This window comes from Alosa pseudoharengus, unplaced genomic scaffold, assembly GCF_046254945.1.
Source record: "Alosa pseudoharengus isolate Yale_2024_CS ecotype anadromous, Long Island Sound unplaced genomic scaffold, YU_APseudo_1.1 YU_APseudo_1.1_scf_11, whole genome shotgun sequence".
In the NCBI taxonomy this organism is placed as follows: Eukaryota; Metazoa; Chordata; class Actinopteri; order Clupeiformes; family Clupeidae; genus Alosa; species Alosa pseudoharengus.
The window spans coordinates 35,141,989-35,164,547 of NW_027468576.1; the positions used below are offsets into that span (position 1 = coordinate 35,141,989).

At 45.8% G+C, this 22,559-nt stretch overlaps 1 protein-coding gene and 3 long non-coding RNA genes across 6 annotated transcripts in view; 2 read left to right on the forward strand and 2 right to left on the reverse strand.

The window, feature by feature from the left end:
- rgsl1 (regulator of G protein signaling like 1) overlaps window positions 1-21,159 on the reverse strand; it is a 76,871-nt gene extending 55,712 nt beyond the window's left edge. The window contains exons 1-6 of the mRNA XM_076275463.1: window positions 21,061-21,159; window positions 20,880-20,954; window positions 20,618-20,744; window positions 20,008-20,109; window positions 19,293-19,460; window positions 168-1,156 (exon numbers count right to left, since the gene is read on the reverse strand). Coding sequence (XP_076131578.1) covers window positions 168-1,156; window positions 19,293-19,460; window positions 20,008-20,109; window positions 20,618-20,744; window positions 20,880-20,954; window positions 21,061-21,159 — 1,560 coding nt within the window. The remainder of the gene's footprint in view (window positions 1-167; window positions 1,157-19,292; window positions 19,461-20,007; window positions 20,110-20,617; window positions 20,745-20,879; window positions 20,955-21,060) is intronic.
- Window positions 4,410-6,227, reverse strand: LOC143117350 (uncharacterized). Of its 3 annotated transcripts, none has more exons than XR_012985969.1 (5): window positions 6,177-6,227; window positions 5,278-5,369; window positions 5,035-5,164; window positions 4,855-4,920; window positions 4,410-4,447 (listed from the first exon to the last, which is right to left on the reverse strand). It is a non-coding gene; the product is annotated as an uncharacterized LOC143117350 (long non-coding RNA). The 3 variants fall into 3 exon arrangements; XR_012985970.1 differs by lacking the exon at window positions 6,177-6,227 and adding an exon at window positions 5,682-5,995; XR_012985971.1 differs by lacking the exon at window positions 6,177-6,227 and adding an exon at window positions 5,917-5,990.
- LOC143117351 (uncharacterized) lies at window positions 6,990-8,694 on the forward strand. The gene is made up of 3 exons (XR_012985972.1): window positions 6,990-7,137; window positions 8,434-8,542; window positions 8,632-8,694. It is a non-coding gene; the product is annotated as an uncharacterized LOC143117351 (long non-coding RNA).
- On the forward strand, window positions 8,992-9,385 carry LOC143117352 (uncharacterized). The gene is made up of 3 exons (XR_012985973.1): window positions 8,992-9,078; window positions 9,170-9,266; window positions 9,357-9,385. It is a non-coding gene; the product is annotated as an uncharacterized LOC143117352 (long non-coding RNA).
- Window positions 21,160-22,559: the final 1,400 nt, after the last annotated feature.

Genomic DNA, 22,559 nt, shown 5'->3' on the forward strand with positions numbered 1-22,559 from the left:
TCAGCATCTAACTCTATTACCCAACTGTGAGACGTTGCTAAGCTATGCTGACGTTGCTGCCTGACAAATATTTTGTGTGTGCACTGCATATTGATATGACAGGATGGACTCCTGTGGAGACGAAGTCTAAGAACATCAACTACAGCCAAAACTTGGCTCTTCAGTACCTTACAAATGTCATGCTTCGCTGCATAAATCCATGGAATGGCTTTCCCAGAGGGCAGGAGCTCACGTAAATGGGCGCAGGTGCCACTCTCTACCCCCAGCGTCCTCTCCACCTCTCTGCTGAAAAACGCGTCGGCTATCCTCCTGGCCACCGCCTGTTTCTGTCCATAGAGCGAATCCTCGCCCTGGGCCTTCAGCAGGAGGCTGAGAAGTACGTCCAGTTCTCGCCAGAGGGCCAGGTGCAGAAGCGGCCCGGCCAGGGCTCGGGTCTCCAGGAATGTCCTGTAAGGGCCCCCGGCCATCTCATCAGCAGACAGGGCCGGACCCATGTGGGCATAACGGCAGGCAGCGGGGGGTGACGTGGGCACGTCGACCTCGACAGGCACATGGAGGGCAGGGGTGCCCATGCATACGTGGGGGACGTCCACGTCGGGCAGTGGCTGGTCTTTGCCGGTCTGGGCAACCTGGATGGACGGCCGGAAGCCTCCTGGCGACATGTCCGTGCCACTGGGCTGGACAGCGGGTCGGATCAGGTCACTGTCTTTGTTGTGGGCAATGCTGGTGCACCCATCCAGGCATGCTTTGCCGTCCATAGAAAGCCACTGACACACACTTGAAGTAGGCTTTTGTCCTACGCCTTCAGTGTTAGTTATATAAGGCTTCTTGGAGCCAAACTTGGACCTCCAGAGGAGCTTCTTGCTCTGTTTTGAATTGTACGAGGAAGGGCCCACGGCTGACCGTTCCAGCCGACTCCTCTCCGCGCCAGGCAGCACGGGGGCCTCCTGAGGTTCGTCACAGGAAGCCAACCTGACGTACTCCTCGACCAGTGGCCTACACTCAACTACACGGGCCAGGGAGGCCTTGCAGTGGCTCAGGAAGTGAGGTAACCAGTAGTCCTGGAGTCGGCGCATGGCCTGAGCCCTCATCCTACACAGCAGCTGCAGTTTGCCAGTCTCCGGGTGATTGCCAGCCAGAACCTCCAATGCCTCGGCTAAGGACAAAACACACAGGAGGACAAGCGATCATCAATTTTGTTGTGGAATAAAATCATACAATATCCCCTTTGTATCGATACTATATTAGGGTACGGTATACTAATATACTGCACTTTTCTACACTATACTACACTGCTTTCTATTTATTTAGCAGCTAATATTCAAAGTGACTTACAGTTAAGTTGAGGTACAGTATATATCACTATGTTCCCTGGGTACTGAACCCATAATCTAGGCGTTGGTACTAATTCTCTGTGTTCAGAACTAGAATGTGCTATATTTATTCTACACTGATTATGTGGTACTGCATAGTCACCGCGTCATTGCTCATATCAGGAGGTGATATGAAGTGGTGCAGAGATGGGGAGTAACGAAGTACAAATACTTCGTTACTGTACTCAAGTAGATTTTTCAGATATTTTTACTTTACTTTACTATTTATTTTTTAGGCGACTTTTTACTTTTACTCCTTACATTTTAACACGAATATCGGTACTTTCTACTCCCTACATTTTAAAAAACTGGCTCGTTACTTTAGTTTCAAATAATTTCAGTGGAGTTAGCCTACCGTTATTATTTTTCGCGCCATCAATAGCGGATTGGAATATACGTTGCACTTGACGCACCACTACAAGATGACTCGACAGATTTGGGCGGCATTCATTCGCGGCAAATGGGCGGCAAATCATTACAGCTTGATGGCATTAACGTTAACGTTAGCACCAGGGGCGGACTGGCTCCAAAAATCGGCCCTGGCATATTTGGCCCAAGCGGCCCTCAAATCGGTCGGGCACACCTAATTAAATACAAAATCTTTGCATTACCCTTAAATATGCATATCTTTTCAACTGTCATGGAGCACTGAAAGTGATATAGGCCTCATTGGTTATCTCTCTGACTGATCAGAGGCATGGAGCATATCTCCATATTCAAGTAGACTAACAAGCAATTATTAAAGAAGAGTTTCTGATTGAATTCAAAGTATCCTTTCAAATTATTCAATGGGCTACAATTGACAGCAGCACCAAACATTACTGAAGCCCATAGACATAATACACTAGATGTCGCCTTGACTACTGCTGTTCATTGGAACGAATGCGTCAATCGAGACGCCATCTTGCTTCAGTGATCCACTCCTCTATAATGCATTAGCGTCAATCTGGGCAAAGATCTAGCGAAAATAAAATCACCATAAATCGTCAAAATCTCAAGCAATTATCTAGTTTTTTGGGTTGTTCCAACTGACAGGCATGTATTTATGGTTGAGTCTAGAGAAAACTAAGCTTAAGACGATAATAAAGATACATTTTACCCGTCTAGCCCCATAGACTCCCATTCATTCTGCACTAGCTAGCGGCGGCCCCTAGAGGAACAATGAGTAAACTGCAACCAGGTTCGATACAATGAAAGTAAACAGGCTCTTCTAGACAGGCTCTGGTTGAGGCCACATACCCCTCGTCTCGTTTACTCATGTAAGTTGTAATCTCACCAGAAGTTGCTGTAGATCTGTAGAACATTTACCTCTGCTACTACATAGGCTACGCCAGTCGTTACTTTTATAATCATGGGTCAGTGCCATGGGCAAACGAGATGTAGCTGAATTCATAAATGACAAAGCCATGAGAAAGGTGATTTTCTTACGTTTCAACAACAAAGAAGCCGATCTGCCATCATTGTGAGAAGTTCCCAAATGTGTCGCTAATCGCTAAAAAGGGTTTTCTATCGCTGGGGATGGCCAAACGTCGCTAAATAGGTAACGCTGACAATACAGGAGAACTAGTTTAGCGCTTCAGATCCCTGTACAAAGATGGCGGCGGTGTTGACGCATGCTGAGAAGCAGAAGGCGACATCTAGTGTATATATCTATGACTGAAGCCTATGTGTAAACCCCACTAACACAAAACGTTAAGGGAACGTTCGGGAACGTTAGTGTATGGTTCCCTAAAGGGTAGTTCGAACCAAACCAAAAACTAACGGTTAGGGAACGTTACCTAAGGGTTTCTTAACGTTCCTAAACGTTAAGGGAACCAACCAACCAAAACGTTTTCCTGTGGTTGCACAGTACCTTCACACAACGTTCCCGTTTAGTTGTTATTGGTTGTTTTTGGTTGTTCTGAGTGCACCCCCACGCCAGTAGGGGGAAGACGCCTGGTCTGCATTCAGAACCGATTGCAGTTTCACGTTGGATTAAACAAACAATAATACTTCGGTAAATAAAATATAAAATATTTTTATAATAGTTTTCTGCTATCACTAGAATACATTCAGAACATGTTTCATTTGTTCCTGTAGCCTCCCACACAGCAAAAGGACTCCGCGGCGGATCCGCCGCGGATGTATGACGGCCTCCGGAACGGACCCGCGAAACGGACCCGTATCGGAGTCCAGATGCTCTCAGGAACGGATCCGCTACGAAGGCGGATCGCGGACCCGCCGTGGCTCCGCGCTGCATCCGCCCCGCATCCGCGATTAAAACCTTACCTCCGCGGCGGGTCCGTTACAGGTTATAAGCTATTCTGTTTTTGTTAAGTAGCCTACGTTGCCTAGGCTACTCTACATGAATTTTGAGGTCAAAACCTAATTTAGTGCTTTATCAGCCTAGGTCAGTGCAGACATGAAATATTTTATCTAATAGGCTACAACCTCAATGAAATGCTGTGCTATGCACATCTAAAATATCAGAAAATGAATAACTGGTGAATGACAAGAAGTTAAATAAAAAGATTGTTTAATGCTTATTTCTCCTATTACTCCATTTGTGTGGATGGAGGCGGAACACGTCTCCTCGTTGCCCGATCCACCGCCAGTTGAAACACCTAATTGCGTGCTTGGTGACCTCAGCGTCCGTGGCTGACCGTGTCACCATGTTTTTCCTCACAGCACCTGTAATCAAACAGACAGATATGTTTATGTTTATGGTATGTAGCATCCAAAGCCAAGTATGCTTACACAATACAATATATGAGATAGGTATTAAGGAGATTAAATTTAAAAAGAAACATGACTTACAAAGCTCCTCTGTTAGCTGCACGTTGAGGGCTGGTGTGGGGGTGGAGGGAGTTGAGGAGGGACTGCCATTCCTGGCCCATAGTGAGGTGGGCGGTGTGCGAGAGGGGGAAAAAATGTATTAAATGGTAGTCATCATTGATAATACACATGGGGCCTTTCTATTCACTAATATTTCAGAGATCAGTCCCTACCTTGAGTAACTCTCCGTATGTTAAATGCGGGTGCAGGTGCAGGGAGTTGAGGTGAAGAGTGTTGCGGTCCTGCCTAATGGTGAGGTGCTAAGGGAGAGAAATGGTTGTGATCTGTTAACCATGGTAGGCTGAGAGCTACAGGGCCAAACAATGGCAAACAAAAACAAATCTCTGGTCATACTGGACATGAATTTGTATGTTTCAACATTTTGGTATGCACTATCTATATCAACTCCATGAATGGATTGACATTGAAATCAATGTGTTTCAATACAATCTGATAATAATGAATGAACTTTTCAGGCAATATTGCATGAATGCAGATGTTTTAACTGACAAAATATTTGGCTGAGATTTATGTAATGTATGAAGTATGCAGAAAATCTGAGATGGTAATGCAGATGCAATCTGTTGATTTGAAATAGAGTGACTACTGCTGTGTTAATATAGATGGGGCCACTGTATTCAATTTTATTTCAGAGATCAGTCTTTACCTTAACAGTTTTCTCCAGGTTGAGGGGTAGTGACTCTGCTGCCTGGCACTCGGCAAGATGGTGGAGCTGGAGGAATAGATACAAGGAGAGGGGAATGTCTTTAGCACTAAGAATGTTAACCATATCTCTAATATTAATATTATGATTTAGTTATTTCAATGTTAAGAGATTATTACTTACTTTGCCAGTGCAATTGGCTTAGGTTTGAGGCTTCAACTGATATACCAGGCGAGTTGGAAGGTACCTCAGAGATGCAAAGTCACCATTTACTGGCTCTTCTTCACTCTCATCAGAGTCCCCGAAACGATGGCTGTTAAATAACCATATCATTATGGTTATTGCAATCCCAAAATTTCCAAATATACATATAGTACAAGCATCTCTGGTCTATTTTGGAATGCTACGGGAATGTGTTCACATTACATTTTAACAACCCAGAAAGTATCTTCATCAAGCGAACCCAACAGAGGCAATCGTAACGTTAGATGGTAGAATCCAGCCGATAAAAGTTGACGCTGCAGAACCAACAAAATAGAAGATGGGGACCAAGTTCCATACAGTTAAGTTACGTTAGCATAATAAATCACAAACAGACGCCAATACCCATTAGTTGTCTGAACCGACTTAAACAGTGATTAAAATGCCGAGGCTTTCATTACGAAGATGGCAGAAGGACACTAAAGTTAAGTTACATATGAGACCAAACTTGGCAAAATGCAAACGTTAATGCACAGCTAGCTAGAAGCTAGGGCTAAACCATTATCAGTGAGTCAACATGCTAAAGTTGTAGCTAGGTAGCTTTCATAGCAGACGAGTGCTTCACTGACTTCATTGACTGAAATACCAGTGCCAATGTATCAGCTTAATCAAGGATTGCATCGCAAACGTGATCTCAAACATATATATGTATAATAGACATTAGCAATAACTTATGCAATTGCGCCTAGCAGCTGTATGCCGCTAGCATAGTAGCACTATGGACTATGGACAACAGCAACACATTAAAACAGACAAGACCAGACTAACGTTAAATAACAATGTGTGTTTTTTAAATCACACTACCATAACATATTCTGCCGAAATTGCTAACCCATTTTAAATCAAATAGGCTACAGACTCATATGAGCATCACAGCTAACAATAATGTTAACTTAGCCTGTTGCTCAAAATTACAAACTTCTGCACTAACGTTAACGTTAGTCCTAATATCAAACAACGTCATTATAATCAATAAACATGATAAGTAAGTTTTAAGTATAAAACCACAAAGGCCAATGTTTAGCTATTGTGAATGTCGCAATATATTAATAAATATCACTTACTCGAGAGGGTTCAGCGCAACCGTGTCCCAGCAAAGAAAATATCCACTAGTAGGTCCTATGACTCTTCTCGGCTCTTGGTGTACAGTCATGTTCAACCGTTACAGTACAGGCGCGTCCGCGCCCGCGGATCCGACATGGGTCCACTCAGGACCCGCTGTTTGACAGTAGAATTTACGGAGCCGCCTGGAGGCGGAGCTGATCCTCTGTGCGGCACCAAAACGAATGCGACAGTCACGCGGGTTTGGCGACTTGAAGGCGGATCCGCCTAGGAGTCTACTGCTGTGTGGGCTACCATTACCATTTTACATTCACACATTTTACATTATTTGCATTCGAGGCTTCTGATTAGGTGGCAATGACGTCAATGGTAATGCGTCTCTATTCATTCCAATTCCATGCCGTGTTAAATGTGTTGGCATTGTGTGATTGATTGCGCCTCTATCAGCTTTAGAAACTGGAGACAATAACAGCTATAGTCGATACTAACACAAGCTCCATTTCAGTTTTTGAAGTAAGATACAAAATGTTTGCAGTCACTTGATTTAGATCCACTCAAATGATTGGTCTTATAAAATCTAAGTAAGGTAAACATCATATCAAGATAATATTTATTTTAGGCTAATATCAATTTTACTAAATAAAAAATATATACTTTTGTGCTTTTTTTTACGTATTAGGTGAACTTTAAACAAAAATCTATCAATAGAACACTTTTCACAACTAAGAAAATTCACTTCTTTCATTTCACAATTCACTTCAGTTCAATCAGACAGGCTCTCCCCAACACGTAGGCCTACCCCCACGCCAGTAGGGGGAAGACAGCGCCTCTGCTTTCAGGTGATCGATTGAAGTCTTGTCCTGACTTCCGTAAACGGGCTCTGTTTGAATTCCGTGATTCTTGAACGCCGCTGGAAGAAGTCTTGGAATGGATTACACTCGTCTTGAATTCGATTTCACGAAAGTAAGTGAAATATGTTACAGTTTCATGATGTAGGCCTAGTGGTTGTAATGCAAGAGTTTGAGGTTTAACCTTAAGTCCTTTCACTTGTAGGGCTTTGTTATATTCCGATTCTGCCAAGTTTGTAATTTACCAGAGCACATTGCTCGTTCGTCTTTGTTTGAGCTGTTCTCAACGTGTTATGTTTTGCAGCATTGTATGTTTTGTGTCATCGTGTTAACCTGCTCGCGTTGATGTTACAAATAATAGCACTAGGCTACCGTTTCTTTTAATTAGTTTTAGTGTACAGTCAGTCCTTTTAGGCTAGTCACTCGGCAGCAGTGGTGTAGGCTAGTGGATATAGTCCTACTGTATGTAGCTGGATCTAGGCTACTGTGATGTAGGCTAGTTAGCTGTAGTGGGTAGGCTATACTGTGATCAACCCCAAATGTATCCTAGTCTATTTTAAGTGGGTATACTGAGATGGTGATGCTTTTTAAGTTGGTATAACCTACTGAACAGTCCTGCATATGTAGGCTACACTAGAGCCATAGAGATGGCTATAGATAATGTCAGAGAATGTCTAATAATCCTTAGAAGGGCTCTGATAATGTATAGGCTACAGTACACTGTCGGCGGCCATTTTGTAACACAGTTGATCGGATAGACGATTCAAGTGAATAGACCTCTGAATTTTGCCTTCAAAAAGCTGAGATCCGGTAGCCTATCTTGCAATTTTTGCTATGGGAAAATAACATGGGGAGAGAATTATTGCACTCTCCCGGGGACGAAGAAGTCTGAAATGCAGACATTTTGCTCAACACACGTTTGTCCTCTGCCTTCGAGTGGTAGGCTAACTGTGATCTTCAACAGGCCTACGTTAAGACAGCAACTTAGATTTTTGCTACCCCAGACCTAACTTGCAATGTAACTTGTCATAGGTAGTTAGGTTAAATTAACACCCTGATCTCCTTATAGGCAAAGATGGCAGTTTTGGTTCCTTTTTGTAGGCAAACTTCAGAGGTCTGTTGGGAAGCATACAGGAAGGGGCGGAATGTGTGTAGTAGGCTATACACAGCTGCCATACTGGCTTTACAAACTAAGCCCATGCATTTCTATGGATGCTGTGTCTCCCCATTAGAAATTCTCTGGGCTACAATACAAAAATCAAGTCAAAAGCTGGGCCAAATATCCAGTCAAGAAAATCTGGTTGTGTACAGATGACTGATTGCTACAATACTATCAATAATAGTTTTCTCTATATGGAAATACTGCTTTGCTCTACTACTGGCTCACAAAAACGTTGTTCTCTTAACGTAGATTCATACACCAAAGCTATGGAAAAATGTCAGCGGCTGATGGACACTTCTAGCATTGAGGCGGAAGAAGATGTGAGCGTCCACAAAAGGCAGTGCATGGTCACGTGATGGTAAGACCTCTTAAATACAGACTACATTATTTGCACAATTCAAATATTCTTTTTGCAATCAGTGCAGATTGTATGGTCTTTTATTTCAGATGAATCCGTTCCGCAAGCAAGAAAGCATTCCAGGATGGTGCGTGTGCCTGGAAGCCCTGTCTGTAAGTTAACATTTATACATGTATTATTTAAGAAAACCAGTTGAGTCATATTTCCTACTACTGACATTCATGTTTATTAACCTAGTGCATATCATGTTACTGTTCTGATGTATTTGTCTCTTCCTGCCTTTTATTAGGTCAGCAGATGTCACTGCCTCCACCACCTGCATGTGAGTTTTTCTTTTTAGCGATTGTTTAATGTAACAGCATAGGTTTATCTTTTGCAAATGTCATGTGCAAGAAACCTACCATAAATTAACTGACCAATATTCATATTTACTTTCTTTTTAGATGAGTCAACACCACACAGGCAACCAGCTCATTGCCCAGAGCTGGATGGGTCTATTATAACGCCTGCCACTTCATCTTGGGACCCAGTTGAAGGTACAGTGTCTTTGAATTTTCCATTTCCAAGTAAATACAATTTCATGACAAGGAACTTGAGAGTAAGTAATTTTTTTGTTGTTGTAAACAGCACAAGTGACTCATCACACAGAGGGAGGTGGCTTGGCTGAGCTGCAGGAGAGGAGGAACAAAATGCCCTCCATCCAGGACTTGGGTGCCAGTTGAAGGTACAGCGGCTTTGAATTTTCCATTTCCAATTAAATGCAATTTCATGACAAGGGATTTGAGTGTAACTTAACTTTTTTGGTTGTAAATAGCAGAACACGTCGCACAGAGGGAGGTGACTCCTCGCATAGAGGGAGGTGACTCAGCCATCGAGATGGAAATGAGAGGTAAGAAGACTCGCTTAATTTGTTTACATATGTAATTTTATAATGTATAACAACTAACACTATCAACTTTTCCATAGCTGTGAGGACATCCATGGTCCGCATGGCACAGCGAATCGACTTGATTGAGGGCAAGATCGAGGAGGTGCTCAGCCTCTTAAGGGGCTCACAGTCACTTCCCTCTGGTCCGGTTGAAGACCTTTTGCTGTCCCCCTGCTCGACAGTCACCGAGCTGCAAGACTTGGACCAGAGTCTTGGTAACCAGGAGAGGAGGAACAAAATGGTAATTAAATGGCCATAGTCCTGCCCTTAAGATAAACACTATGTAATTGCATAAATTCAAATCATTATAACTGAACTGACTTACAATATGAGATTGTATAAGCTCTCCACTTTCTATATGTTGTTCTATATAATTTGTATTTCTATGTTTTACAGCTACTTTTCTTGGCGTCCCTTGGAGGGTTGACTCCAGGTGCTGCCATCCGTCGTATGCTACGGTGGGTGGCAACCAACAACGTTCTAAAGGAGTACAGCCTGCGGGGCAGGAAGGCCAAGAAATCCTTTCAGGACCTAACCCTCTGCAGGGTTTTAACAGGCAGGTGTTATTTTATTGTTCACATCAGTATTATGCTTAACTTGGCTGATAAGAAGTTTTAATTTGACTTAACTTTTCTCATTTGTTGATTTCTACTATAGCTGCGGCCCAGAAAAACTTCCCTGCGCTAAATGCTGCAGAGGCGGAGGACCTGATTGGGCTAGCACTGAAGTTTGCCCCACACAGACGGTAAATTGAAATTTGTTCATAACAATCAAAGGAATGGGAAAACTACTTTTTTTGTGATCAGAAAAAAAAGGGTTGTTAGTAAGGCACTTTGTCTTGTTTTTTTCAACATGTTCATTCTTAGTATGACATCAAACTTTTTTTTTTCTTTTTAGGCAAGCTGAGGACTGATCTTGTTGAGACTCGACTCGGACTTGAAGGACTGGAGCTCTATTTTTTTTAAATTATTTTTAAAGCTTTTGTATTTTTTTGTTGTTGTATTAAACCTTTTGTATTTTTCTTTAATTAAAGCTATAGTATTGTCTATCAAAGCTATAGTATTTTTTTGTATTACAGCAATTGTATTTTTTACACACAAAAACAACCACACACAGGAGCAGCTTCTTTCGCACTGTTATCACTCTGTGGATAAGTGGAGTCATCCCCACTTTGACCACACCTGCACATTACTTACTTTATCATTCCAATATACGTCTTGCACTCTACATTTGCACTATTACTTTGCACTCAACAGCCCACTCCATGTGTACTTGTATTGGTATTATGTCTTTGTATATTGTGTTGGTATCTGCCACAATGTATATTGTTGTCTATTGTACAGTGTGTCTATTTGTTGAATGTAGCACCTACCAAAGTCAAATGCCTTATGTTAATATACTTAGCTAACACTAAGTCTAATTTATATATATATATATATATATATATATATATATATATATATACACAGTGAGGCCTTTTATATTGTTTTTTTTGTCTTTTGATAATTTTATATTAAAGTTATAAGTTCCATCGATTTTGCCTGTTCATTCTTTCCTGCTAATATATAATAATGCATTCCTGCTCGTGCTGTTTAAAGTAATTGGTATGCAAAGGTTGCAATGTTAGGGGAGGGTTTCCTAAAGGTTGCAATATTTAGGGAAGGGAACGTTCCCTAAATGTTAGGGAACGTTATGGGAACAGTTAGGGAACGTTAGGGGAAGGTTTTTTAAAGTTTGCAACGGTTGGGGAACGTTAGGGGAAGGTTCTCTAAAGTTTGCAACCTTTAGATAACGTTAGGGGAACGTTCAGGGAACGTTTTATATAACCAAGAACTAACGTTTCCGGAACGTTCAGCAAACTTTCCATGGGAACCAAAACTTGCTCAAAAACTAACCTTAGGGTAACGTTTGGGAACCAAAAACTAACGTTTCCGAAACCAAAAACTATGGTTCCCAGAACGTTTTGGAAACCATAAATTGTTAGCTGGGAAGAGTTAAATTACCCAGATTGTCTTAGACATTAATGTAATTTATACCAGTTATCACTGTAGGACAACTGAAACAACACAAAATAAACAGGGCTGTTGCTGGAAATATTTTATTCCTGTAGGCTATACTTCCTACCTACATTGCTGGTACATTTTAGAACAGTACAGCTACATGAACTAATTGTCTTTAGTGTCTGACAGTAGCCTAGGCCTATAGGTTATATATATACTGTAGCTTAGTTGGCTTGTGCATGACGTGACGTTTTGTAACCTACGTTTCCGTCAGTCTACAGTCTTTTATCCCTTCTTTACCATGATAACCCTCCCAAGATAGAACCACCACTCATGCCATCGATGTTGAATTTTGGGCGTCTGACGGAAACTGATCAATCTGACCAACAATTAACGTCGATTTGACACTATTTTGCTGTCCGGGTTTGCAAATCATTCAGAAATTTTAGAAAATTTAAGTTGCGCTATTTGTTATCATAATCACAGCACGGCTTTACTATGTTATCATTAGGCAACCATATCATTACATTATCGCAATTAATAAGTCATCATAATCATCATAGTCAGCATGGCATGTCACAGCCTACCTGCTCCACCACTGAGTTCTTATCATGTAGCCTCAACTAGGCTCGCACTCTCCACCACCTGCTCACTGTCCCTTGCTCTGTATATCCTCGTTCAAACTCAACGAAATTCAACATGTTGCTGACATATGCTAGCCTACTTGCTATATTGTATTGTAATGATCTGAGCCTAGCTGTCATCACTGTACTCCCATAATGCTGTGCGTGTGTGTGTGTGTAATGTTGATGTTGGTTTAGTATGAGTAATGGCGTTTACCTTATCATGTATGTGTTAGCTGGTATAGTCTTTCTTTATGTTGTACCTCATGTGTTTACCCCGTGTATTGTATGTGACTACCCTGTTTGTGTATTGTGCTTGTTTAATTGACCTCCCTTGTGTTGCCTGTTTTATGACGTTCGTGTTTTTGGTGCGTAACCAATAAAGACCATTTTGAGACAATCTTACAGTTTGTTACATTGGTGTCAGAAGTGGGATGACGACCCCTACTGGACGGGAGGAGAAAGCTGCAACCGATTACCTGGCGATGATGAGTCTTCGACAGCACGCTCGCCCATGGCCACCTGCTGAGCCCAGCAGACGGAGCCAGCCTGCAGCGTGACCGTGATGAAGAGACCCGCCCCCGGCCACAGGAGGAAACGAACCGGGCTGATGGCAGCATCCCGCCACTTGAACCCGCTCCACACGGGAGCGATGGAAACCGGCCAGTCCTCGGTGCGACGGCGGCGGTAGAAGGGCGCCCCAGCGTAAAGTTGCCCCACTACAATGGCGAAAGGCCACTGGCGACATACCTGGTACAGGTCCGGCTGGCAGCCGAGCTGAATGGCTGGTCGGCGGAGAGAACGGGCGTACAGGTGGCGTTGGCCCTGGAGGGGGAAGCGCTACAAGTATTAGAAGACCTGCCACCGGCGGAGCAAGTAAGCTGGACCGCAATCGAAGCAGCTCTGCAGCGACGATTCGGCCAGAGAATCTTCATCAGCGATGCCAGAGAACAACTCGCTTCCAGACGGCGACACAAGGACGAGAGACTGGGCAAGTTCGCGGCTGACCTGCAGCTGTATGCCCGGCGGGGCTACCCAACGTACAGCCAGGGTCTACATGAAGAGATGGCACTGGAAGCGTTCGTGCGAGGCATCCACCCAGAGCGGCTAAAAGAACACCTTCGCCTGAGCGCCCCCAGCTCGCTGTCCGTGGCGCTCACGGAAGCCGAACGGGTGGAAAACATCTTCCGCACAACAGAGTCGCGGCATTGCGTACGCCAGACATCGATGGAGGTGACGCGGCAGACCACGGCACAGCCACCACAACGGCGCCCACGCGAGTGGAAGAGGCCGGCCAGCGGAGACGGATGCCACCGGTGTGGCGAGCCGGGACACATCGCGTGGTACTGCCCAGCCCCGGCACCCCTCACGCTCGCACCCCAGTTACTAGAAGAAGGTGGCACGGCGGGAGGGGCTATGGATTGCATACGGCTGGGCCGGCTCGGGCAAACCAGAGGACTGTATGTGGACTGCACGCTAGATGGGACTCGGTGTCGCGCCTTGATCGATACTGGCTCCACCATCTCGCTTGTGCGCCCCGGTCTCTTACCCGGCACGCTGGTAGCCAGACCCAGAGGCTGGGAAAAGACAAAAACGCGCATCACAACAGTTACCGGAGAGCGAGCGGAACTGTATGGACAAAAAGTGGTGTGCGTGTGCATCAACGGTGAGACGGCGATCCGCCGGCTTTGGTTGGCTAGCATTCAGGATGATTGCATTCTCGGCCTGGACGTGCTAGAGAAATGGGGGGCTGTGGTGGACATTTCCTGGTTCACACTACACTTAGGGACGAGCAGCGTAGTGTTGCACACGGCGGGGAAAACAGAGCATGAAGTGCGGAGAGCTGGCGCGACGAAGAACTCTCCAACTCGCTCCACACAAGCCCGCAGGAAGCAAACTCGCAAAGAGTGCTCGCCATCCAAGACTCCGCCCCTCCCCACACAAGCCCGCGAAACTCAAGCCCGCGGAAACAACAGGTCTCATCCAGGTCCGCTTGCTGAGTCTCCGCCCCTCCCCACACAAGCCCGCGAAACTCAAGCCCGCGAAAACAACAGGTCTCGTCGAGGTCCGCTTGCTGAGTTCACCACTGCTCAGCTCACGCCCACTAGAGAGGAGCCAGGAGCGCGGGTTGAGCAATCACCACTCTCTACTCAGAGAGCGCGGCCCTCTGTAGAGACAAGGCAAGCCGTAAATGAACTCTGCACTCGTAGCTGTGAGGGGCTGAGTGAAGCACAGGGTAGCCAGGTGCGGAGACTACTAGCAGCGTACACCGACATCTTCGCTGCAAGAGATGAGGACTGCACCCGAACGAGCCTGGTCCAACACGATATCGACACCGGAAATGCTCGGCCCATCCGACTTCAGCCTCATCGCTTACCGTTCGCCAAACGACAAGCAGCTGAAGAAAAGATCAAGGAAATGGCCGCGGCAGGAGTGATAGAGCCAAGCAGTAGTCCCTGGGCTGCGCCGGCTGTACTCGTCCGGAAGAAGGACGGCTCGTGGCGGTTCTGTGTTGACTACAGGCGCCTCAACCAGGTAACCCGGAAAGACTCCTACCCGCTCCCCCGCATTGACGATGCGCTGGACAGCATTGCCGGCTCCTGCTGGTTTAGCTCGCTGGACTTACGCAGTGGCTACTGGCAGATTGAACTAGCCCCGGAAGCTCGGCCGAAGACAGCGTTTACCATCGGGCAAGGGCTGTGGCAGTTCCGGGTACTTCCGTTCGGCCTATGCAACGGGCCAGCGAACTTTGAGCGGCTGGGCTCAAACTGCACCCGAAAAAGTGCCACCTGTTCCGGAGGCAAACCGGATTCCTGGGCCATGTCGTGGGGGCCACCGGAGTGGCCACCGACCCAGCTAAGGTGGAGACGGTGAGACGCCTGTTCCGCGCGATGGTGCTGAGCTGCGGAGCTTCCTGGGCCTGGCGTCATATTACCGGCGTTTCATCCGGGACTTTGCTACAGTCGCCAGTCCGCTGCATCGTTTGACGCACAAAGGCCAGCTCTTCGAGTGGACGCGAGAGTGCGACGCGGCATTCCGGCGGCTGCGGAGGGCGCTATGTGAGGCCCCAGTGCTCGCTTTCCCTGACCCTCAACTGCCGTTCATCCTGGACACCGACGCCAGCGACGTGGGCGTCGGCGCCGTCCTCTCTCAAGCAGGCGAGCAGGGCGAGCAGGTGGTCGCATACTTCAGCCGCTCACTGGACCGAGCGGAGAAGAACTACTGCGTGACCCGCAGAGAACTGTTGGCTGTGGTGGTGGCAGTGCGCCATTTCCGAACCTACCTCTACGGCAAACGGTTCCTGCTGAGAACGGACCATGCATCGCTCACCTGGCTGCTGAACTTCAAAGAACCAGAGGGCCAGCTGGCTCGCTGGCTGAAGGCGCTCCAGGACTACGACATGGAGATTCGACACCGGGCGGGTCGCCTTCACGGCAACGCGGACGCCCTGTCCGTGTGCAGCAGACCAGTGCCAGCACTGCCACCGGAGGGAGGAGAGGAGCCTGGCGGCGGCTCAACCGGAGCCCGCTCGTCGGCTACAGGCTGCATCACCGCTGGCAGAGAGAGAGAGAGTCGCTGTTTTCAACGCTCACCAGCGTCGCGCCAACGAGAGGGTCAACGCTCGCCAACAGCACGCCAGCGAGAGACTCAACGCTCGCCAGCGCCGCGCCATCAAGAGAGCCACCGCTCGCCAGCTTCACGCCAGCGAGAGAGACAACGCACCGCAGCCCAACGCCACAACACAGCACTGCAGAGCGGCAGCTGAGGCCATGGACGCGCAGTCGCCGGTGGACGTGATGTCGAGGAAGGAGATCCGGAAGGCGCAATCGGAGGACGCCACGCTTGGCCGAGTGTGGTCATGGATCGAAGCCGGTCAGCGACCGCCATGGACTGACGTATCAGCACTCGATCCAGAGACCAAAGCGATTTATTCACAGTGGCCGGGAATAGTAGCACGTCAAGGACTGTTGTATAGACACTGGCGAGCCCCCGATCGACAATCTGACATTTTCCAGTTGCTGGTTCCTGCTGGATTACGAGCCCGTGTACTGGAACAGGTACATGGGGCTGTGGGGGCGGCTCATTTCGGCATCGCAAAAACTCTTCGTCGGCTGAGAAGCCACTTCTATTGGCCGGGATGCAGGCTGGACGTTGAACTGCATGTTCACTGCTGTGACGCCTGCACAGCGAAGAAGGGCCCCACGCGACGCTCGCACGCTCCGCTGCAGCAATACGCAGTCGGGGCTCCCATGGAGCGGGTAGCCGTCGATATCATGGGCCCACTGCCAGTCACAGAGCGGGGAAATCGCTACGTGCTCGTAGCTATGGACTATTTCACTAAGTGGCCGGAGGCGTATGCAGTGCCAGATCAGAGCGCCCACACGACAGCGGACAGACTGGTCACTGAGATGTTCTGCCGGTTCGGGGCACCGGAAGAGCTCCACAGCGACCAAGGGAGGAATTTCGAGGCGGAGGTGTTTGCTGAGGTTTGCCAGCGCATGGGCATCCGGAAAACGAGAACGACACCTCTGCATCCACAAAGCGACGGGCTGGTCGAACGGTTTAACCGGACGCTAGCAGTGCAGCTGGCCATATTGGCCGACCGCCGACAAAAGGACTGGGACTTACACTTGCCCCTGGTGCTATGGGCATATCGCACAGCGGTGCAAGAGTCAACAAAATGCACACCGGCAGCTCTGATGTTCGGGCGAGAGCTACGCACGCCGGTGGACTTGGTGTTCGGTTCGCCTCCGGAAGCGGAGATTGGAGGTAAGCCAGGGCTGGAATACTACAAGCAGCTACGCGAGAGACTCAAAGGAGTACATGAGTTGGCCCGGCAGGCTATGAGTGAAGCTGGAATACGTCAAAAGCGAGCTTACGATACGCGCTGTCGCGGCCAGGAGTTCCAGACCGGCGATAAAGTGTGGGTGTACTGCCCGGAGAGAAAGAAAGGCATTTCCCCGAAACTCACTAGCCAGTGGGTCGGGCCGTGCGATGTCTTAGAGAAGCTGTCTGATGTGGTCTATCGTGTAAGACTGATTAAGCGTCGGAGAGTTGTGGCTCTCCACCGTGATCGACTGGCCCCGTATCGACCCCTGGCCTCAGCTGAGGGTCGTGGAGACTTTGACAGTGACTCTGTGGAACTTGGTGACAATGGAGCTGTGGCTCTAACACCGATCACCGTGCAGCCTTCACCGGAAGTCACCGCCGCGACAGCGGGGCGCCCACAACGCCAGCGTCGCGTCCCAGCCAGGTTCATGGACTGACGTAGGGTAAGACTTGAGTCAAGGGGACATGGACTAAGTCTCGGGGGGGCTGTGTAATGATCTGAGCCTAGCTGTCATCACTGTACTCCCATAATGCTGTGCGTGTGTGTGTGTGTAATGTTGATGTTGGTTTAGTATGAGTAATGGCGTTTACCTTATCATGTATGTGTTAGCTGGTATAGTCTTTCTTTATGTTGTACCTCATGTGTTTACCCCGTGTATTGTATGTGACTACCCTGTTTGTGTATTGTGCTTGTTTAATTGACCTCCCTTGTGTTGCCTGTTTTATGACGTTCGTGTTTTTGGTGCGTAACCAATAAAGACCATTTTGAGACAATCTTACAGTTTGTTACAGTATTGAAGCTTCTACATTGGTGTTCATTTTGCACAATTGTCACTACCGGCACCCGCCGCAATTTCGTGTAGGCAACTTCGATTAACTTTTGATGCGCTCACAGAATCCTGGCTCTGAGCCAAAATGGGAGGGGTGGGGCCTGACGTGAGCTGTTATTGGATCAGTCCAGTGTCAATATTGAAATGTAACCAATGGGCCGCTGATTGTCCTTCGTTTGGGCCGATCGTTGGCCAAAATAATTAAATTATATATATAGCCTATTCTATCGGCCCAAAAGGTGCGTCGGCCCACCGGGAAAATGCCCGGTATGCCAGATGGCCAGTCCGCCCATGGTTAGCACGTACAGTAGTAGTAGCCTATGTCTCAATTAAATTTAGTCAAAAATGCCCTCCTCCTCTCCTCGCCTTTGATGCTTCCCTAACTTCTAGCTGCAGTGTAGCCTATATCCTTAGCAATAATTAGATGCAGCATTGGGTCTTGAACAGGGATGTAGTGGAGGCTAAACGCAAGTAAACGCAGTTTCCACCTCTGAAATTTCAGAAATAGTTTATCCATCTCTTATTAGAGTTTATCCACCTCTCAAAAGAGTTTATTCACCAATTACAACTGTTAACATTTAGAAATCACAGAATTTATAGTTTTCCCACCTCTGATTTTAACACTACATTCCTGGTTTTGAAATATTCACAGGAATTAAATATTCATGTTGTTTTATCCTAAATTAGTTGTGCCGATGTAGGCCTATAGTCCATCTTATACACACCCATGAAGCCAACAAAGAAAATGCAAAAATAGAGACTTTAGTGTAATTATTCCATTTTGTGTAGTCATTCTATATCAGAACCTGACATAGGCTACAATCCAAATAGTCTACAAGAAACCTTTTATTATCAGTATGCATTTTGGGTAACCAAAAGTCCTTGGGGAGTTTCCATAGGGCATTAAAAAACGCATGAGCATACTTTGGCAAATAGTGATCTAAAGAACTAATTTTTCATTCTACATTTATCTACTTTTGCACACAGCTTCACAAGACCTGGTGCTAGGGCTCAGTTGTGTTTCTACAATCATATCAAGTGACCTAGAGGGCTGATATGTGGTTAATTCAGAGATGCTTGTTATCCGGCAGAAAGAAAAAACAATATTCTAGGCTCTGTAACTCTGTGCCAGTGCTTCCTAAGAAACTACAGAATCTTAGCTTTCTAAAGATGTCCAGCATTTGATGGTAGGCCAAAAGAACACACTGCCCTCTGAAGTAGGCAGTGCAATGTTGGGGGGGGGGGGGCAACAGGTTATGGGAAGATTTAAAAAGAGAGACTAGCACTCTGGTAACATTTGTGTGGTCCAGGTAGCGTTGCATAAAAAATGGTTGTCATTCACAAGACTACTTTTACTTTTATACTTTAAGTAAATTTCCAAGCCTGTACTTTGTTACTTTTAGTTGAGTAAATAAGATAAATCAGTACTTCTACTTTTACCAGAGTATTTTTTAACACAAGTATTTGTACTTCTACTTAAGTACGGGAAGTGAGTACTTTTGCCATCTCTGAAGTGGTGACACTAAGTGTTGTCCTGACCTGGGGAGATGCGGCAGGCGGCTATGATGCCGGATCCTTCCCTGAGGTGGTTCAGCTGGATGACTGAAAGCAAGCCGCGGTAGTGGACACTCGGAGGAGCCCCCTGCTCCTGCTTCGCCAGACTCAGCAACCTGTTCACTCGCACACTGAACAGAACCAGCTCCTCTCCTGGGTCCCCCGAAAGGCACAGAGACAATGCAAACCAATGCCCTCACAATGCAGTCATATACAGGGGGAAAGCTTGCAGGATTGCTCTTGCAGCATTTGTCAGTTACTTGATGATTTCATTAAGAGATTAGATTATCTTCTCTTCCTATGACTGCTATTGTCATGCAAAGAAAGTGAAGATAAATCTGCGTCATTACAAATTATCCACTTCATATTCTAATGTGACAATAAGGGTTATTTTCAGGTATTACTGTAAGCGAAACAGCCAATGTGACGAGTTGGCATATGCACCAAAAATCAATAATTGCACTGACAGAATTCAAGTACAGGTGTTGTGTGTGTGTGTGTGTGTGTGTATGTGTGTGCGTGCGTGCTTGTGTGTATGTGTGTGCGTGCGTACGTGTGTGGGTGTGTGTGTGTGACTGTGTGTATGTGTGTGCGTGCGTGCGTGCGTGTGTGGGTGTGTGTGTGCATTTGTGTGTGTGTGTCTGCGTGCGTGCGTGTGTGTGTGTGTGTGTGTGTGGCCCCTGACAGGGCTCCACCTCACCACGCGTGCCTGCCATGAAGGAGCTGAAGCGCTGCAAGCCCCTCACACTGCCCACACACCTCCTCAGTAGCCACTGGTCCGCTTTGGTCCATGGCTGTCCCTCTATTCAGACATTTATCCGTCATATTCATAGAACATACACAGAACATACAGTTAAGAACAAAATTATTCATACCCCTGGTAAATATTGATTTAATGTTGTTTTTCTCTTTATCAATATGTTTGTTCTGACTGAAAATGGCAATGCCATGTGCTAAAACGTTGTAAGACAAAGTGGTAGAAACATGGAATCAGAAAAAGAAGCGTTTTCAACTTTTTATTTTTTTTTATGAAAAATGGCGTGTCCAAAATTATTCATACCCTTTTTAAATAATCAATGGAAACATCTTTATTTGCCATCACAGCTCTCAAAATGGTTCTTATAATACCTACCAAGCCTTTCCATGTCTCCCCAATCATTCTAGACCGCACCTTTTTAGCAGCAATCCGGGTTTTGAGGCAGGAACAACTCTTACGATATTTTTATCTACTAAAGTATCAATCAAATGTATCAATCTTTCAACAAAATGCAGAAACAGACACTGCATGTAAAACTAATTTAACCATTCACCTTTGGTTTGAGACGATGGGAGCTGCAGGATCTCTGCGCATAGCAGGTAGTGATGAAAAAGTTCAGTTTGTTTAAACAAGGTTAATCGTTGTGATGTCAACCACTGCAGAAACCCTGCTCCATTCACCTGCTGCACATATGAATGATTTCTCTTGTCATGGTAGATACAAGCAACTGACAGAATTTGTACAAGCCTTTTCGATTTACCAGTGAATGAATGAATGAATAATTGAATGAATGAATGAATGAATAAATAGGCTACTTGGGAGTGCAGAATGTCAGGACACAGAATCCACTTGTTGTCACGCAGAAGGTACAGAGGGGTCTGCCCAAACACCTTCATTAACAGAAAAGACATGTTTAAAAAAAACACCAGTGACAAATAAAGGAGTTTAAATGAAAAGATGTGGCTAATAATGTCAAAACATGACAAAAACACTAACAGGTAGATTGAGGAAGGTGTTGAAGAAATCCACAAATACTTCATCTTTCAAAAGCTCTGATAAAGTTCTTTCATCTTCCTCTCCTGAACGATAATTCATACTCAATTAGTACAATAGAGTTTTGCAGGGTGTTGGATATTATGATGCCATATCATGATTCATCTGTTGCAAGTTCACTCTAGAACAGTCAGCGTAGGCCTACACCTTTATAATACAATCAATTTACTCAACTTTCCTAGACGTACAGGTACGTGTAGGTCTAACCCAGCGTTTTTCAACCACTGTGCCGGGGCACACTAGTGTGCCGTGAGAGATCATCAGGTGTGCCGCAGAAAATTACCCAAATGTCACTCACTGGTCCAAAAAAGCAACTGTTGCATCAAAGAATTTATAACCACATGCTCTCATTGATTGTATGATTGCACTATTTGTGGTATGCAGGCATTGTACAATGGGGACCCCATATCCAGTATTCACAGAATCATCACATATCCAGTTCATAACAACAATTAAATTAGATATAGTCACCTACAAATGAAACAGAGGGCGCTTGTTTTATTGAGCAGGTTTTGCATAGAAGCCATAATAAGGCCATATCTGTGTATTATTTGAAATTTTAGGCTATGGTATGTTTATTTTTTCTTCACACAGGATGTTAGTGTGCCGTGGGACATTTTAAGTGTCAAAAGTGTGCCGTGGCACAAAAAAGGTTGAAAACACTGGTCTAACCTACTAAAACAGCTGAACCCTCGGTCAAAGTGCCTATTCTCTCTCATGACAAAATCCACGAGACCCTAGTTAATTTAGGCTACATTGTCATAACCGCATAGATCACCACAAAACTGGTCCTATTCCACACTAAATCTAGAATCGTATATAAATATTTATCTATTTGACCCCTTCCTATTACAACTCGCCATACTGTTTAATACATATTCTACTCCAACTCAGAAGGCGAGCGCGGTAGGTCTACTTGTGCTTTAGCGATGGGAGAAAAACGCAAAGACGCATCAAACCGCCTACTGAGCTTAGAAGGCCAGACGACTCGCATGAGAGATCCAGTAGATGTGGTCAAAAAGGTTGTCTGTACTCTGTATTACCTGAGCAATGAAGGTAGGCTACGGATAATGGCTAACTCTTTCGGCTTGGCCCGTCAAACTGTCTCTATTCTAATATAGTCAGATATATGCCAAAGCTATTGCCAATCATCTGGGTTCTGATAACATCTCCCTGCCACTCACTGAGCCTGCAGTAGCGGACCTTACCTGCCATTTCTTTCTTTCAAGCCTAAGGTATACCTCAGTGTATAGGAGCTATCGATGGCACACACATAGAAATTAAACAGCCTTCATCAAATTCAATGGACTTCCTGTATAGAAAGAACAAATATTCCCTAAACGTCCAAGCTGTGTGCGATTACAAATAGGCCTACAGCTTCATAGTAGGCCTAGTTGTAAAATGGTCCGGCAGCGTTCACGTGTATTTGCAAACTCCAAAAT